Source organism: Acanthochromis polyacanthus, chromosome 8 (genome assembly GCF_021347895.1).
Source record: "Acanthochromis polyacanthus isolate Apoly-LR-REF ecotype Palm Island chromosome 8, KAUST_Apoly_ChrSc, whole genome shotgun sequence".
Lineage (NCBI taxonomy): Eukaryota > Metazoa > Chordata > Actinopteri > Pomacentridae > Acanthochromis > Acanthochromis polyacanthus.
This window is the reverse complement of record NC_067120.1, coordinates 8313948-8331405: the sequence shown is the minus strand read 5'-3', so window position 1 is coordinate 8331405 and position 17458 is coordinate 8313948. Positions and strand designations below refer to the sequence as shown.

Sequence of the window (17458 nt, the reverse complement as noted above, 5' to 3'; positions counted from 1 at the left end):
GCGCCCAGAATCTTGTTGGTGCAGATGTTCCGTGTTTTTCTCTCTCACGTAGCAACACACAAACCTCTTCAAATATTTTCAAATGTCTGAGTTAGACACACATCTGACACCAAAGGAATTTTTTTTTTTTTTGGTGTTTGTTTTTTTTTTACCTTTCAGGGCTCTTTTAGCTTCCTCTCTGCTTTGATTGCTGCCAGATGCATTGAAACCAATTTTTTACTTAAACCGTGTTCAAAAGCACAACATTTCAACCTGAATTTTTCGTGTTTTTGTGCACTCGTTTGTTCTTGTGCTGCATAGCTGTTTAGAATTCATCACATAACTCAGACTTTAATCTGAGATATCTCAGATTTTTGCATTTTGGCGACATTTGGCTTGCACACAAACGCAACTGACTGCATGCGAAGCTGTTGCACGACACTGAAGATTTGCAACTATTTGAGAGTTTTATGAGAAAAATCTGCGCGAGTGGTTATTTTCAAATGATTTATTGAGTCTTACAAGATATCATCACGCACAACGAAACAACATGTGCGCGTGCATAAATATAGAAAGGCTGCAACACCATATGGGAGCTGGATATGAAGCATAAACAGATTAGAGATTCTGTGAAGCAGAGAAGAAGAGAGACTAACAATGTAAAGACACTTGGGATTAAAGAGAAACAGTGAGGAGGAAGTAATCTCAAATCTTTAGCAGGCAGACAAATCTTACAATGGATTTTACTTTGGGATGTTTTGATGGCTATAGCGGCCCCCTGACATTTTTATAAAGAGGGTCAGTTTAATTTTCTTCCTTCCTTCCTTCTTCTAATCTGTTGTTACATGAGCTTCAACAGGGAATTTAGTTTCAGGTCTTCCTGCTACGTCAGGTCATATATGTCGGAATCTGTCCAGGAATAGAACGTGTGTGTTTACTCTCTCTGATTGGGTCTCCTGGAGCAGACTGGCTTTAAACTTTAAGCTGCCTATTATGTAAGGAGTCAACAATGGGGTTGATTACATCTTTAGTTAAATTTTGAAATGTTTTTCGCAAACAGACTTTAGGCACCACAAAGAAAGAGGCCAGGAAGAATTAAATTACAGTGATGAAAGACCTTTCTTGCTACACCAGATGACCCCTGTCGGTGTCCTCGGCTCAGTCTAGGATTCAAAGGCATTATGGAGGATGTTTTTTTTTTTTGTTTAATTTGTCTGATTCACATAAAATAAATATACTGACCTTTAGTGGACTTGTATGTATGGTTTCTAAAAAAAATAAATAAATAAAATAAATAACTGTGGACATGGCAGGACCTGAAAAACATCAGCCAATCATTGCGCTCGGACCGAGGCGTTTGGTTTGCTCCCTGTCCTGTCAATCAAAAATCTTCCAGCTCAGGCCTAGTTACGTAGATTACGTACGCCTTGGACTTACGTGTTTTGTGTAGCTGGCGACTTGTTTTGCTCATCTTTTTTTACATAATGGCAGATAAAGATCCAGGGGGACCCAGCCGTAAAAGAAAGGCATTTTTTTTTATGTCAGAGAAAATAAAAGACAACTGGATCGCGAGAATGCAAAAACAAAAGTGATTATTGGCGAGTCATTTGGGCGATGGCGTCAGCTCAAGCAACAAATGGACCTAAAGACAGATGCCTTGGTTGCTAAATTCCTTCTGGACAGGTAAAATGTATTATTGTATTATACTGCGGCTGGAGGCAACTTCACGAATCCTACGCAAGTTTCTGGAGGGGGGGCGTTTCTTCGTAAATGTTAAGAGGGGGGAGGTTAGAGGGGGGTGAGGGAGAGGTTGTATGTGCGCATGCTATGTTCAAAGTCGTAGGAAATTAAATCTCCTCTAATGCCTTTAATACAGTGCATGAGGGTGATTAGTTCTGACATAATCTACAACTGTAACATCTGATGTCCGAAGGCAATAAAATGTTTTCAGCTAAAGTGTGTCTGAGGACAAAAAAAAAAGAAAATCAATGTGGTGATAAATGAGGAGTCAGTGGGATTCAGTAATCTGTTCCACCCTGTTAAAGTCGAGTCTCGTAGGCTACTGTGCTTCCTCATCAGCCGTAATAGGCCAAGTCCACAGGGATTTCCTGCCAATCACAGGTCATGGTGGTATCTTAATGACTTTTCCTCGGAAGCTGATAAAAGTGCTGTCTTTTTTTTCTTTCTCGACATTCATCTGTATAGCCGTTTGGCTGTCACAAGCAAATCAACAGACAGCGACACAGATTCAAAGCAAGTTCAGATAATGTTTTACTGTGAGAGTGATGTGCTTGAAAATGGTCAAAAAAAACCCAAAAACCTTAGGAGAGCTTAACACTACTGTTACGTGTTGTTGAACTGCCCTGCTATTTAATCCTTGACCTTGAAGAATGATCCATTCCTCGAAAGCCTGTTGTTCTTTTCAGATTAACAAATTTATTCTCAGATGAATGTGCACTCAGACAGTACAGGCGTATGTCTTTCCACACTAATGAAAAGACGACAGAATAGGGGGAGTAGAAGTTGATTTCACTAAGCAGTGTCGCCTGGCTCACTCAGTCGTAGACGCTGCCAAATTGAAGATGTAAATTTCCTCCTTAAGGACACGTTAATAAGCGCAATCACTTGCCTGATTAAGACTCCAATCAAAATGCTAATTACAATCCCAGCCATGCAAATGAACAGTTTAGGATTCATTGTTCCCTTTCAGTTCGATTTTACCGTCTCTGCTCTCCTTTTGGTGGTTTTGCATCTGTTTGCCAAAGAGGTTGTGACAACACAAAAAGATGTCCGATTAGTCTCACATTTACAGTTGACTTATTTTCTTAGACGTAATTCATGAGTCTAATCTACAGCTGTTAAAGATGTTAACGCTTCAGAGGATTAAATATGATGCGAACAGTTTGGAAAGTGGCAATGAGATAAATTTCACTGGCTATGTGTCATACGAGTACCATTGAAACTACAATACATGCATTTAAGAATAGGGATGTTTACATGTATTTGAGCTTTTGACACATTAGTTTACCCAGTTTGCCCAGTTGGAAACTTGAAATATAATTGTTTGTGCAATTTTTTTTAACATTTTGAATGCTTCATCTCCATTTCCGTTTGAATGCTTGAAGCTGAAATGTTGTTGTTGCTGTTCTTGAAGGCAGAAGGTAGCAAAGACTTCACCACATGGTTCTGTTCTGGAGCTTTTGATTGAGATCGATTGAGATCAAGTTGTGATTGTTTGGCCAAAAGAAAATCTAACCACTTACTACTAAATTTCACCAAGTAGAAAATGTACAGAGAACAGCACAGCAACCTTATTTCCATTCAGTACATGTACAATTAGGCAAATCAGCCTCTTTCCAAAGTTTAAATTCATGTCACACAAGAACCTTTTTCATCAGCTTTTGATTGCCTAATAGCAGAAAGAACCCACACATTTGCATCACGTCGAGGACTAATGTTATGGAGCACAAAAGCTGTTAAAGATCAGAAAAGTTACAGCACCACAGTAATATCAGAGCAGATTAGAAACCTCAAGGACACCTTAATGTTACAAAATCTTTCCTAAGATTACAGTAACTCGCAGGGGATTAAAAGACGGCGCAGTGCTTCCACTGACTTTGGGTTACGAATACACAAAGCTTTTCCCTCCGGCTGTAGCAGCAGCAGATTTTTGTTCCACTTTGATCCCCGTCTCTGTCAAAACCCCCTAAAACCTCTGCTTTCTAGGTCTCTGATTACCTCAGAAGAGGCAAGGCAAGACGCCCGGTTGCTATGGCAACAGATGCAGATTTGAATACTCTTGATGTGCTCTAAAGGTGCATGTGTGTAAGTTTGCATGTCTTTAACTGGGTGAGTGACAAACATCGAGGGTAGCCAACTGGTCGTGAGATTTATAGCTGCTCGGTGATGAACGGACACTTTTCTCGCTGCAGCTCAAGTGTCACACAGCTCATGATGAGATGGAGCTGCTGCACTCCCAAAACCCACTCCTGAAAATAAAAGATTCATGCATCTCTGAGACAACACCCCCCTCGCTTTACGATCAATCACAAGGGAAGCGAGTCATTTTTAAACACAAATGATGCAACTTTATGACCGTGCGCGTATTCTGTCTGTCTCCTGGTGAATTAATTCACCCCGAGGTTGTTGCTGCAGAAACTTGGTCCCACCTTGCTGAATAATGATGGCCACGGAGGTTTTGAAAATATGCCCTCGGGCTTTGGTGTGTGCTGCTTTGTGATTTGTGGGTTGACTGTGAAAGTGGGTGCCTGCTGATTTTTAGTTTTTATTTTTTGCTTTTTTCTGACTTTGGTTTGTTTTTTGTGACAAACACAAAGTTCAGCTCAGCGAGGGAGTAAATAAGCTCACTATCAGCAGAAAACATATCACAAATGATACGGTAGATAGTGTCAACATTAATTACATGCATTGAGAAGACGGTATAATCCCACTACATGTAGCACTTGTGTCGATGACTAGAAAACAGTGATAGTATATAATATTACTTAAATAGTGTGCTTAAATTAGATAGTTATGTGACTGTAATTTATTTATATTTCTGCCTTATACTTTCACTCGGAAACATTTTAGAGGGAAACATTGTACTTTTTAAAAAAATATTCATCTGTTGACTTTAGACTTTAGAACAACTAATAAATCTTTGTATATTTGTGTCTGTGACTAAAAAGCAGTGATGGAATAAGACTTCAAATCAAATCAAATTGCACTATATTGTCATTTTGCCAGGCATACAGGCTTAGCGTAGGCAGAACAAAACTGCATTACTAAGGGATCTCCCAATGAAATAGCGTCCAGCATTCATCGAGTACACTGTGTAAAAATAGAAATGATACAGAAAATGGGATAAAATGCTAAAATACAATACAACAGCACCCAGAGTACTAAAAACAAGTACTAGTGTACTTAAAATAGGTAGGTATGGCTGTACTTTACTTGTTGTACTGCATTTTAGAGGTAAACATTGTTCATCTGATGATAGTAGTTGCATTGAAAATTCAAACTCAAAACTAAACTACCTAAAAGTATGTAAAGTTTCCTCCACCAGCTGTGGCATCAAACTTCAGCATGAATGTTTATACATCAGTAATTTCAATGCTGTGATAAAATATACAATAATAAAACACTCACGAGGGCCGTTCTGCTTTATAGCCTTTATTTCTTCAGGCACCCTGTATTTGTCTGAGATACTCATTTTACTCGCTGCGGTACTTTGTAACTTACAATCTTCCGCTAACAAATCAAAAGTTGAGTACTTCTCAACTTGCTGTTCTCAGATATTTTGCCAGTGCAGTTTGTATTATGCATGCACCGTGTGAGTGTGAAAGGCAAAGGATAGGAAGATTTGAGAACATGTCGCTCAGCTGCAGCCAGGTGTCTGTCAGAGAGGCAGAGTGGCTGCCAGGAGTCTGGTTCCACTGTCCATCTTCGGCTGATTTAAAGCATTTACAGTCATCCAGAAAAGGCACAAATCTGCCAGCAGACATGACAGGTTTTTTTTTTTTTTTTTTTTTTGTTAAAAGGCAACACATCAAAGGGGAAAAAAAAATCTCCATTCCACTAACACTTGGCTTCCATTTCCACATGTCTCCATCTGTAGCCAGATTTTTTAGGCTGCAGGTGATGAGTGTCCTTGGAGGAGAAAAATAAGAAAAGTGTACAGGGAGTATGCCCAGCTCTCTGCTTTGGAAGCCCAGAAATGCCCAGACAGACCAATGCCCAGAGAGATTTTGGCACATACATTATCTCCTGGACTCTTCTCCTGAATCAGCTAATTTAATTTCAAGATATGGGGATTCCCAGTACATTTCCTACACTGTGTCAAACAGGCTGCATGAGGATTATCTTACCACTCATATATGATAACGTACATGCGCAATCAGCTCCTTTCCCTCATCACGCGCCAACTGAGCTCAATCTTAAAACCGCGAGCAGCTGCAGACAGATCATCTGTTTGTTGGAGAGTCTGATGCGCACTGAGCTCTGCAGGACGAGCATCTGCTGCTGCCCCGCAAAAAAAAAAAAAAAAAAAAAAAAACGTTCCAGAAGAGGAGACCGAGGATGAATCTGAAGTTCATCCGCGCCTTTTTGCACCAGAAGCCCGTCTCCTCAGTGAGATCAGGATGAAAAGGTGAAAGTTGGATTTTGTAAATCAGTAACGCGCTAATCCCAACCACCGACTTATCAACGGGGATGTGAGGGGACGCACAGTTGGTTGAAGTTGGAAATCAAAGCTCAGAAAACGAGGAGTGCAGCTCTAAAGATGCGCGCAGGTGAGTGAAATCGTCCATTTCTGAATCATATTTAGGGGGAAATTGTCCGTTTTCTGAGGAAGACAGAGAGGGGATGAGATGAGATGAGGTTTATAGTCTTTGCAAATCTTATTTTTCGAGATTTCCTTCTCTTGGCACACTTCTTGCATGTTATTGCAGCTGTGGAACTCCCCATATTCCCAGACTGCAATCTGCAAGTGAATAGCAAAAGCCCAAAGAGGTGCAGGAGTTTCTTATATCTGCTTCCTTGAGGCATTTTATTAAAGGCAGAAAAAGTGATCTCTTTGATTTGAAAGGGTTTTTTTTCTGGTGCAAAATTTCATACTGCTGAAGTGACAGTTCCCTTTATGTGAATTTTCCTTTCATGGCTGTGAAAGTACAGAGATATTTAGCAAGAAAGAGTTTTTTTTTTTTCCCAGTTTTTAAATCCTGAAGCGAGAAATCAGTTTTCCCTGATTTTTTTTTCTTTTGCATCAGCATGTGGTGGCTCAGTGCCTGGACAGGAGGAGGATTTGGGCTGCTGCTGCTTCAAACCCTCCTCCACACACACACACAGACAGACACACACACACTGAATATGGCCTCTATGGATATTTAGTATTGAAAAGAGAACCTTCATTCTGCCATTTATAATCTAAGCAGTCAAGTGCAGTCGCTGAAAACTGCCAGTGCAGCTTAATTTCTTCAGTTTTACCACCATTTCATTGAAAACTATTCAGTTTTCAATCCAATTCTGTCATCAAAATAGCTTATAAAGATCAATATAAACACAAAAAGGCATATACAGCTAATAAATGATTTAAAAAAATCAATTTTGGGCTTGAAGGCACCATGTTAATAAAGACTGGGCCTTAAAAGTTTGAATTGGTCTTCTCCCAGGCCACGAGCCATCACAGCCTCGTACATGCTGTACAAACGTCCGCAGCCGTTTTGTGTCGTGTCATTTGTCTTTGGACATTCACGGCAACATGCCACTTTGGTGAAAAGTCAAAACAGATTTCAGCTGCCTCTGGCTAAATGCTCTATTTGGGTCACATTTTATGTAATAGGTACAAATGTCAAGATCTGATTCTGTGACACGACTTTTTTTTTAGTTACCATTAGACGTTGTTGCAGAACATCATAGCAGACAGCAGATCGCCAGCAGTTCCACCATACACCCTTGCAAAAAAATGGAGAGGAGGCAAACAAGATAGGCGAAAGAGTTAAGCAAGCAGATGGTGGAAGCAGTATGTCCTTATTCTGTCGCAGCTGAACTTTCAACTCTGCACCCTTTGGCCTGTTGTATACATTCAGTGATTTTGCTGAGTGCACTGAGATGGAAAGAGCAGACAAACATCCGGCTAAGCCTTTTGTTCTTTGCTGTACTTCTTGATTGTATCCTTCCTCACATACTATTGACGTCTTACAGTCTGGATATTTCTCCTGTTCATTGAGGAGGGATTTGCATTGGCACAAAAGATTAAAGGTGAGATTTCTATCTCTACCGAACTCATTTCATAAAAGGACAGCATATTCTGATTCGTTCACAATTCTGTAAATTGTTTTTTGCATCATTACCCGTCTGTCTGTCTGTCATGTGCCTCTTGGCTATATTGTGCCAGATGGAGGTGCAGCAGCAAAAGGAGTTCAACCATCTCCAAAACCACCACGTTCTCGTCACTGTGGAAACTGGGTACGAAACACAGACGGGGGCACCTTCAGCTCCCCAAACTATCCGAATACGTACCCTCCAAACAAGGAGTGCCTCTACGTGCTGGAAGGTAAAGAACAGCAGACACCTGAGGCTGTTTATTTCATCTATGTGGAAAAAAGTCTAATTGTCTGGTCCAGTGTTTTGCAGTGAACGGGATCAGTGATGCTGAGTGTTGCTAAGGTCCTTCATTTGTCCAGTCCAACATTGTTTACCATAAATTAGTGATTGAATACTTTGTTTTATGGCTTTATTTGTTTCTTCTATATTTTACCCAGTTTTAAAGCCATATTTTGTTGCTTCTTCTTTAAAAGTTTTATTAATCCTGAAGCTAATTCTTGACAACTAGACTGTGCAATTTCTGGAGAAATTGCAGGTGTTATTGCAACTGCATCTTGTATAGTTCAATCCATTTATAGGAGGAAGCTGGTATCAAACTTGTGACCTTATGATTAGAGGGCACTCCTTTTACCATCTGACCCACAGTTACCCCCAAAACAGTGAATACAGGCGGACAGCAGGGTCCCTTGTGTGAACTCTGGCCAGCCTTCCCTGCTTGGGAAGTAACAGAAACACATGATGTTTGGATTTTTATTCATGGTTTTTGGATGACAAAGCCAGGGTAATATTCAGTCTATTCTGTGGTTCTTTTTGACTCAGTTGTCGTGCCTTTTCATTCATTGCATCAATTTCCTTTCAGCTGGAACAGCCTGACCTACAGTAATTCTACACAAAGGAGCAAATGTCCCTATTCATAGCATTGCTCATTCTCTGGTAGTCTTCTGAATCCCCTCTGTGGCAGCAGAAATGACACACCGCCAGTCTCTCCACAGCCCTGCCTCGCCAGAGGATAGAGCTGCTTTTTGATGAGGTCTTCCACATTGAGGCGTCATTCGAGTGTCGTTTCGACCACATCGAGGTTCGGGATGGTCCCTTCAGTTTCTCTCCGCTCATCAATCGCTTCTGTGGCACGGCCAGTCCCGGACTCGTCCTCTCCAGCGGACGCTTCATGTGGATCCGCTTCTTCAGCGATGAGGAGCTGGAGGGAACCGGTTTCCAGGTCCAGTACAGCTTCACTGCAGGTGAATAAGATGCTGTAAGCTGTTTGGAAGCATTCCCACTGTACCATCCTGACTACCACGTTCAATCATATGTCTTTGTTGTTAATAACCAATCAAATATCTCCATTCTGGCTGATGATGTCCCTGTTTCTGTGATATGTCACTCTGTTTTTCCAAAGATCCTGAATTTCATCTGCATGTGGGAGGACTTTTAAACCCCATTCCAGGTAGTGCAACCTTGTGTGTGCGTCTTTAAATGAATATATGAAGCAAAGTCATAATACTTTCTACCCACAACCACCAACTGATCTCCTTTTTTCTCTCTCTTGTATTGTTTCCACTCTCTCGGCCTCTTTATTATTATCTTTATTATCAGACTGTCAGTTTGAGCTGTCTGGGGCTGACGGGTTGATTCGCTCCAGTCAGGTGGAGGAGGAGTATAAAGTGAGGCCAGACCAGGCAGTGGACTGCATCTGGACCATACGAGCACCAGCAAAGAACAAGGTGTGTCAGGTTAAATTTACATTTTTACCACTTATTTAATGCACAATGACACAAGCAGCTTCATTTCCTACCTTATCGGTTTTAGTGGATGCTTATAAAGGAAAAAATGTAGGAGGTAAGAGTTAAGGAAAAATTTAAAATCACTTCTCTACAAAGTTAAACTAAGGAGAGGGGACGTGATTCATTGGGAACAAAATGACAAACAGTACAGTGGTATGAAAGATGAGTCTCCAGCCTGCAGCTCATTTTGCATCCCTCATTCTCTTCACCTATTTCACATCCACTGTGATGTATTTGTTCAATATTCTTTTCATAATCATGAAGACAAAGCATGTGGATTTCAATTTCATATCGCAAAAATCCTACGTAAATATGCTTTATTCCTTTTGTTATCAAACATTCACTAATGGTACACCAACAATAGCCAGCATAGTGTGAGCATGCAGTCCATCCAAAACTGGAATTTGTCTTCACTGAGCTATGAAAACACACAGAAGTATGAACATAATAAACAATATATCCCTCCTCATTACTTTTTCCAGATTTACCTGCGATTCTTGGAATACCAGATGGAAAACTCAAATGAATGTAAGAAGAACTTTGTGGCGGTTTATGATGGCAGCAATGCCATCGAGGACCTAAAGGTAATATACCGTAAAACATATGCAATATATGTCACGCCAGATGGTAAAATGAGTCCCTTTGCCTGCTGTTACTGTGCATTATGTTCCCAGTTCTGAGCTTCTGTCTCCTTCTGTTACATAACAGGATTCATCTCTTATCTTTCCTTGTCATACATGCAACTTTCTAATGTCATATTTGAATCCCAAATATGTCGCAACTGATCTACAGACCTTGCCTTCAATGAGACTACACATCCACAACTGTCAAAGAAAATGGTGTGTGGTTTCTTGCAGGCCAAGTTCTGTAGTACAGTAGCTAATGACATTATGCTGGACACTGGTGTGGGAGTAGTGAGGATGTGGGCAGATGAGACGAGCCGTCTCAGCCGTTTCCGGATGCTGTTCACTTCTTTCGCTGACCGTGAGTTTCTCCTCCAGATTATTCTTAAACCGCGTCGCTTTGCATTTTTACTGATGTCGCTTGTGTTTAGTTTCTGCAGCTGTGACAGTATGTGCCTTAGATGTATGATGCCAGACAGATTTTGTAATAGCACACTCATGTGGCTGCTACCAATCACTGCAGCTTATAGGAGTTGGTTGCATTGGTTGCAGTTCAGATTTATAATGTGCTATAATATTTAAATATGATGTTAAGCAAAAGATACACAAATCCTCCTACTTGCCCTGGTTGCTTTGTCAGCTTCTCTGCATACATCACATACTGAAACACCTGTCTTTGTGTTTTAGCTCCCTGTTCAAGCAGTGCGTTCTTTTGCCACAGTAACATGTGCATCAACACCTCTCTAGTGTGCAACGGCGTACAAAACTGTGTCTTTCCTTGGGATGAAAGCAACTGCAAAGGTACCCCAGTTCTGCCAAAGCACTTTGGCAGAAACACTTTGTGCGATTCGCTGTGCTCTGCCTGTATTTCAATGAGTTGTGTCGTGCTATGTAGCGTAATGCATGTCTCGTCTGCCTCTGCTGTGTCACATTGAGCCTCCTTGAGGATCTGTGGCAATAATTCTGCAAAATATTTGTACCGAGACACTGACAAAGGCCTCAGCAGGTCTTCTTTGTCATTTTTTACCCTGATGCTAAAAGCAGTAAATATTGGTCCAGACTTTCCTCTTGGCAGGAAAATCCCGATCTCATCATCTTTGACACTTTTCCAAGTAAAAGACCTTCGAGGCTATTCGGCTGATAAGTGAAACTTAAGCACCTCAGATGTTGGGATGACTGTTTATCAGTGCCTCAGCTTTTAGTGAAGGCCCTGAATTATTCCTGGCAACCGAAGATACAGGCCGTCCTTACAGGGTCGGTAATGAGTAAATGACTGATGTACCCTGAGTACCTCTGAAAGTCCCTCATATTTTATCTCTCCTTGTCACTCTCTTCATTGCCATCGTCCAGAGAAAAAGAACAAAGGTGTTTTTCAGCACATCACAAAGACTCATGGGACAATAATCTGTGTGTCTACGGGAGTGGTGCTTTTGCTCCTCATTGTTTCCATTCTGGTGCAAGTCAAACAGCCACGTAAAAAGGTAATTAAGATAAGCTGATATCAAATTATGAAATATCAGGCCACAGGATATTGCTGTCCCAATTGCTAATTTACATAGAATCATTTTTTGAAGGTGCTGGTGCGTAAAAACAACCTGTTCCCCCGCGCTGACTTCCAGGAGGTGTTTGATCCGCCGCACTATGAGCTCTTTACGCTCAGAGATAAGGTTAATGTTATTACTTTGTAACATTAATATCTGTGCATGCTTGTTTTTTTTTTTTAATGACACATATAAGAATATTATCTTTTTAGGAGATGTCTGGGGACCTTGGGGAGTTATCAGAAGAACTTCAGTCGCTACAGGCCCTCAGGAGATCTTCATCCGGATCACGCTGCATTCACGAACACCACTGTGGCTCTCAGGCCTCCATCAACTCCATCAAAGGCACTCAAGGTGCGCATGGTGTGGGTAGGGGATCCATGGAGCTTCCCCCTCTCAGAGGGGACTTCCAGAGTGCTTTACCTCCCTTCAGAGACTTGAACAGCAGTCTGCGAAAGAAGAGCTGGCCCAGTATGAAACCAGGCCGAATTCAGAGCGCTCACGGTATTGGGGAGAGATCACTGGGGAGGCAGGATAGAGTTATGGAAGAGGACGAAGATGAGGAGGAGGATGGAAGGTATGATGTTTATGTGCGAAGAGCAGGAAACCGAAGAGGCAACTATGAAATGGCTCAGCAAAGATCCTTGTCCATGGACTTCTGAAAAGAAAAGGCGAGGCGACATAAATACTGCAGCGAATTTGGAGCAGATTTACAGGAAAGAGTGAAATGAAAGGAGATCACTTTCACTCAACACTTTTTCCACTTGTTTTCTTCTCAGTAAGTTTGAAAAACGTTCGGATGATTGGTGTCAAAGAGCACCAAGTGCTCCAGAAACTATAAGGAACTCAAGATACTCAAGCATTGCAAAATCTGCTTGGACTCTGAAACAGCCAGCAGGGTGAGGACAGTTTATAGTTGTGATAAATGTGTAAAAGTGAAGACAGATGCTGGTTATTTATTGTTGTTATTGATGTATTTTGTTAAATACATTTTACTGTCAAGGAAATAGATTTTGTTGATGTGTGTTTTGAAGAATTGAGGTTTCTAAAAGTATGCTTCAAGAAGAAGTGTGATTACATTTGAAACCATCAGTGCAAAAAAATTACAGATTTGTTGGATTCATTATTACATGTATTAAAAATAAATAGCTAATTTCTGCACCACTGGTCAAGGAAAAGTCTCATCTTGCCTTTGATTTAGTTTGAACTCTTTAGAAAGAAATCGTGTTGATATGGATTCCGCTTATAGGTGTGTCACTGATTTACTGGTTGGAAATTCCCTTGCAAAGCTATTACCTAATGAAAGTGTGGCACTGTAAATTGAACTTATATAACCATTGAAACTATAAAAGTATCAACCCACCTGCTCTAATCAAACACTAGAAACTTTTGGTTTTGTTTTTGACTGCTGACACTAATTGTACTGATTGGTTATCTAATGCTAACTTACTGAACTGAGAGGGTTAGGTTACTGAAAGTTGTTTTAATGTGCACAGTGTGCCCCGGAAACACCAAAGTGTCTCTGGAATTCCCACACAGGCACGATCAGACTACTTACATAACCGTGCAGCTGGTGCACATACCACATTTAGAAAGCCTTGCGGTTTAGTCAGCAGATCCGTGCGCTTCATTTATCATATTCAGAAAACTCACCAGGCAGATAATTAATGGAGTCAACTGTAGAGCACAGACAAACACGTGAACAGACACTCTTGGTGCTGGTGTTTATGCCAGTGACTCCCATCATGCACTTGGTATTTGACCTTTAAGGATTGTTTGATTTGCTCTAGAATACACAATGCAGTGATACTGTGTTTGCTTTGACCGGCTACTTTCAGCACAATATAATATAATAAAAATATGACAAATGGTGCAAATGAGTCAGTCATAGTGCTGTGGACTGTGCTCCCTCTGTAAGCTGGCCTTGAAATAGAAGGTTCATGACATACTGTAGTGCATTGTGATTTCTTTTGTAGGGTTAAGCAAGGTATCTGGGTCTCATCAGATAGTGGAGGGCAACAAGGAAATTAAATATATAGGACAGGGCACTGGCTGTAGGGCTTTTTATCTCTGTTAAATGATGGCAATTTAGACCTGTGATAATAGCTGAGGTTAGCATCCATTGTATTTGTTATGTTTTTCCTGAACAGTATTTACAGAGTACAACAGATGTTAGCACACCCCTGTGCAATATCACCGAAATGTTGAATGATTCAAAACTATATAACCCCTCGGTAACTGCATTCTAGTTTAGATTAACGATGTTAAAATTGAGAATTCAGGGCAGCAAGAGTGATATTTTTAATCTTTTCACAATTTCTGATGACAAACCTTCTAAAGCATAGAGGGTGCCAGCTTTGTACAAATTTCCGGAGAGACAACATTTTTGCAGCTGCCTTTTGCTGGTCGGTTCATGTTTCTTTGTCTTTCTTTTATATGATATCCCAAAGGGCTTCTACTGGAATCCAGTTGGGCGACACACATGGCAGGTCATATGTCTTAAAAGTCTTTAGAAACTGCTGTTGGACTTTGGGAGTGTGTTTTTGATGATTGTCATGCATGAATATTCTTCTTCAGCCAACCCCTCTGCAGACTGAGAGTCATTTTGACAGCTCGACAGACATTCATGGTGCCGTCTATACTTTAAATGTCAGCTCACTTTTGCCCTCATGCATTTAATCACTTTCTCATTTCTCTTCTCAACTGCTGGGATTATGCATCCGCTATGGTAGTCCTGACCAGGTTCATGCCAAACATGTTGGATACCTGAACGGAACAAATAAGTCTTGATCTTATTGGAGCAACAAATGTGCTCCCAGTATTCATCTGGCTTTGTTTCATGATGTTGTAGCAGAAGGTTTTATCATGCAATTATGTGCTGAGTTGTTTCCTAGAAGTCACCCATAGAGGTTGACATTGTGCACTGTATTTCACACTGTCTGAGCTGTCAGAGAAACTACATTGTGCAAGTAGTACAGTGTACGTTATCATAGGAGGACATCACTGAGACTGATTAGTACCACTGTTACTCTCAGTACCCCTTGATTACTGCTGCAACTGTGTTTTGTCAGATTTGTAGTTGGCCAAAGTTCTCCCTGTGTCCATATCCATCTTTGCGAAGCCATATAACCATTTTTTTTAGATCCTTTGGCAGTTCTTTTGCACACAGCTTATAGGTCCAAAACTGAGAAAGGTCTAATTTTCACAGCTCATGTTATAACCATATTTATACAGTTATGATAACTGGAAATCACCAGTGTCCTCAATTTTGTTACAGTGATCAGAGATTCTATGACTTGTGTGTCTGTAATCACACTCATTTTCGTTGTGTTGAGTTTGTACTTTTAGGACTTGATTTTCAGTGTAGTCTTTACAAAGAATTTGTTTCTGATTGTTCAAAATAGGAAATACTCTGCTTGTCAACTTGGACATAATGTAACTTTTGATAGTTAATTTAAGTCTTTATCAGCGATATCGCACCAGGATGTGAGCATTTCTGTTGTATACTCTATGTAGAAAACATTAAATTTTCATTCATTTTATTAGATGACATTCATGTTAACACTTAAAAAACACTTACTAACCTATAAAACTGAAGGTTAAGTATTTAGATCGTATAGTGAATCACTTCGTATAATGATCAGGTTGTGTGTGATGTGTCTGGACTTATCACCTGTGTGCGGTAATTTGAACTGATGGGACATGATTTGGAGAGACACTTGTGTATATAAATGTCCTACAATTTGCGCTTTATATCAGGATAAAAACAGAGCCATAACATCCAAGGTACTCTCTTTATACCACTGTGATAAAATTGTGGTGAAGCAAAGATGAGGGCAAGGGTAATGAAAACATTTCTAAAGCTTTAAGAGTTCTCGTGAGCGCAGAGACTAGATTCCATTTAAAGAACTCTTAAAATATAAGGGAAAATATTCTTTGAGCTGATGAAACAAAAATTGAAGTAACTATGGCTGATAAACACCAGGCACTGCTCATCATTTGGTAAAACAATCTCTTTGGTAAGGCATGGTGAAGGCAGCATCATGCCATTTGGGTGCTTCTCAGCAGCAAGGATTGGACAAATGGTTAGAAGTGAGAGAAGAATAAATGAACCAAATACAGAAGTTACTGAAGAAAACCTGCTGCAGAGTGCAGTGATTTATGCCGATGGTTCACCATTCGGCATGACACAATGCTGCTGGGGCTTCAGGGCAAAACATCAGACTGAGTGTTCCAGGCAAAATGGTAATTTACAGACACTCATCATCTGATCTAAAGGGATATGTTAGGCACACAATCAAGGTGTGCAATGCTTCTACAGACTTACCCCCAAAGACTTCAAGCTGTAACAACTGCAAAAGGGAACTCCAGAAAGAGTTAAATCTACCTTAAAATGAAAGTAAAAAGTTCTAAAGTGACTGTTTAACATCTTAGTGCTGGTATGCACACGTTTTCTGCACGTGACAGTCTTGCTTTTAGAAAAAGTAAAGCACATGGCCACAACTGAATGTAAAGTTGAATTTTAACTAACTACACTCTGGTGATCATTTACATACACAGCGACAGTTTGGTTTTACGGTCGGTCAACCACTGACAGTTCACCTCAGAAAGCCAACAGACTTAAAAATGATCTTGAATTTAAAGATACTATTGCATCTTTGTCACAAAAAAGTAATAATTTGTTTTGGTTCTTTCATACATTTATTACAGGTCTTCTGAAAGCAAGAGAAAACCTGTTGGGTCATAAAACTACACACAGCAATTCTAATGATTTGGTTAAACATCCTTTGTCCATCTTCATCTCAATCAGGTGCTTTGGTAGCCATTCACAAGCATCTGGTTGTATCTTCGACCAATGCTCTTGTCAAAATTGATTCGGTTCAACTAAATTTGTTGGTTTTCTGACATAGACTTAAAATGGTAAATGGTTGTATTTATATAACGCTTTTATCCAAAGCGCTTTACATGATGATATGTCACATTTACCCATTCACACACAGATGGTGGGAGCTGCCATGCAAGGTGCTAACCACAACCCATCAGGAGCAATTAGGGGTTAGGTGTCTTGCTCAGGGACACCTCGACAGGCCGAGGATTGAACCAGCAACCTTCCAGTTACAAGACGGCCACTCTACCCACTGAGCCATGCCGCCCCCAACTTCAGACTTGTTTCTTTAGCACAGTCCACAGAGTCCAGATTTCACAAAGCCTTTTCATTGTCCACGTGATCAGCAGCAAACTTCAGCTGAGCTTTAAGGTACCACCTCCAGAGGAAGGGCTTCCCTTGTGCGTGGCAGTCTTTCAGCTCATATTGATGTAAAACCTTGTGGACACTTGACACCAGTGTTCCAGCAACTTCTAATTCGTAGCAGACCTACTTTTTGGTTATTCCTCTGCCGACTCTTAACCAACTGTCTTCAGCAACAGGTGATAGCTTGCATTTTCTTTCTGTTTGTGGCAGTGACACAATTGTACCATGCACTTTGTAATTACAAGCCAAATGCTTCCATGGACGTTCCTGACTTGTTCAAGTCAGTGATTGGTGCTACAGATCTGTACTCAGTTCTTTAGACTTTCTCATTTTAGTGTTTGTGGCTGAGTCTAATGAGTTCTATTTAAATCAACAGCTGTATTCAATTGTAATCAATCACAAGAAAGTAAAAGTAAGATTTTTTAAAATTAACACAGCTTTCTGCATCACCAAAAT

General features: G+C 40.5%; 1 protein-coding gene across 1 annotated transcript; it reads left to right on the top strand.

Moving 5' to 3' along the window:
- The first annotated feature begins 5685 nt into the window (after positions 1-5685).
- On the top strand, positions 5686-12912 carry neto2b (neuropilin (NRP) and tolloid (TLL)-like 2b). Its single transcript, XM_022213717.2, has 12 exons — positions 5686-6269; positions 7681-7737; positions 7874-8032; positions 8796-9044; positions 9203-9250; positions 9400-9527; positions 10070-10171; positions 10445-10571; positions 10898-11011; positions 11561-11691; positions 11785-11877; positions 11964-12912. The coding sequence occupies exons 1-12, from the start codon at positions 6260-6262 to the stop codon at positions 12411-12413; spliced, it is 1668 nt and encodes a 555-aa protein (XP_022069409.1). The 5' UTR covers positions 5686-6259; the 3' UTR covers positions 12414-12912.
- Positions 12913-17458: the final 4546 nt, after the last annotated feature.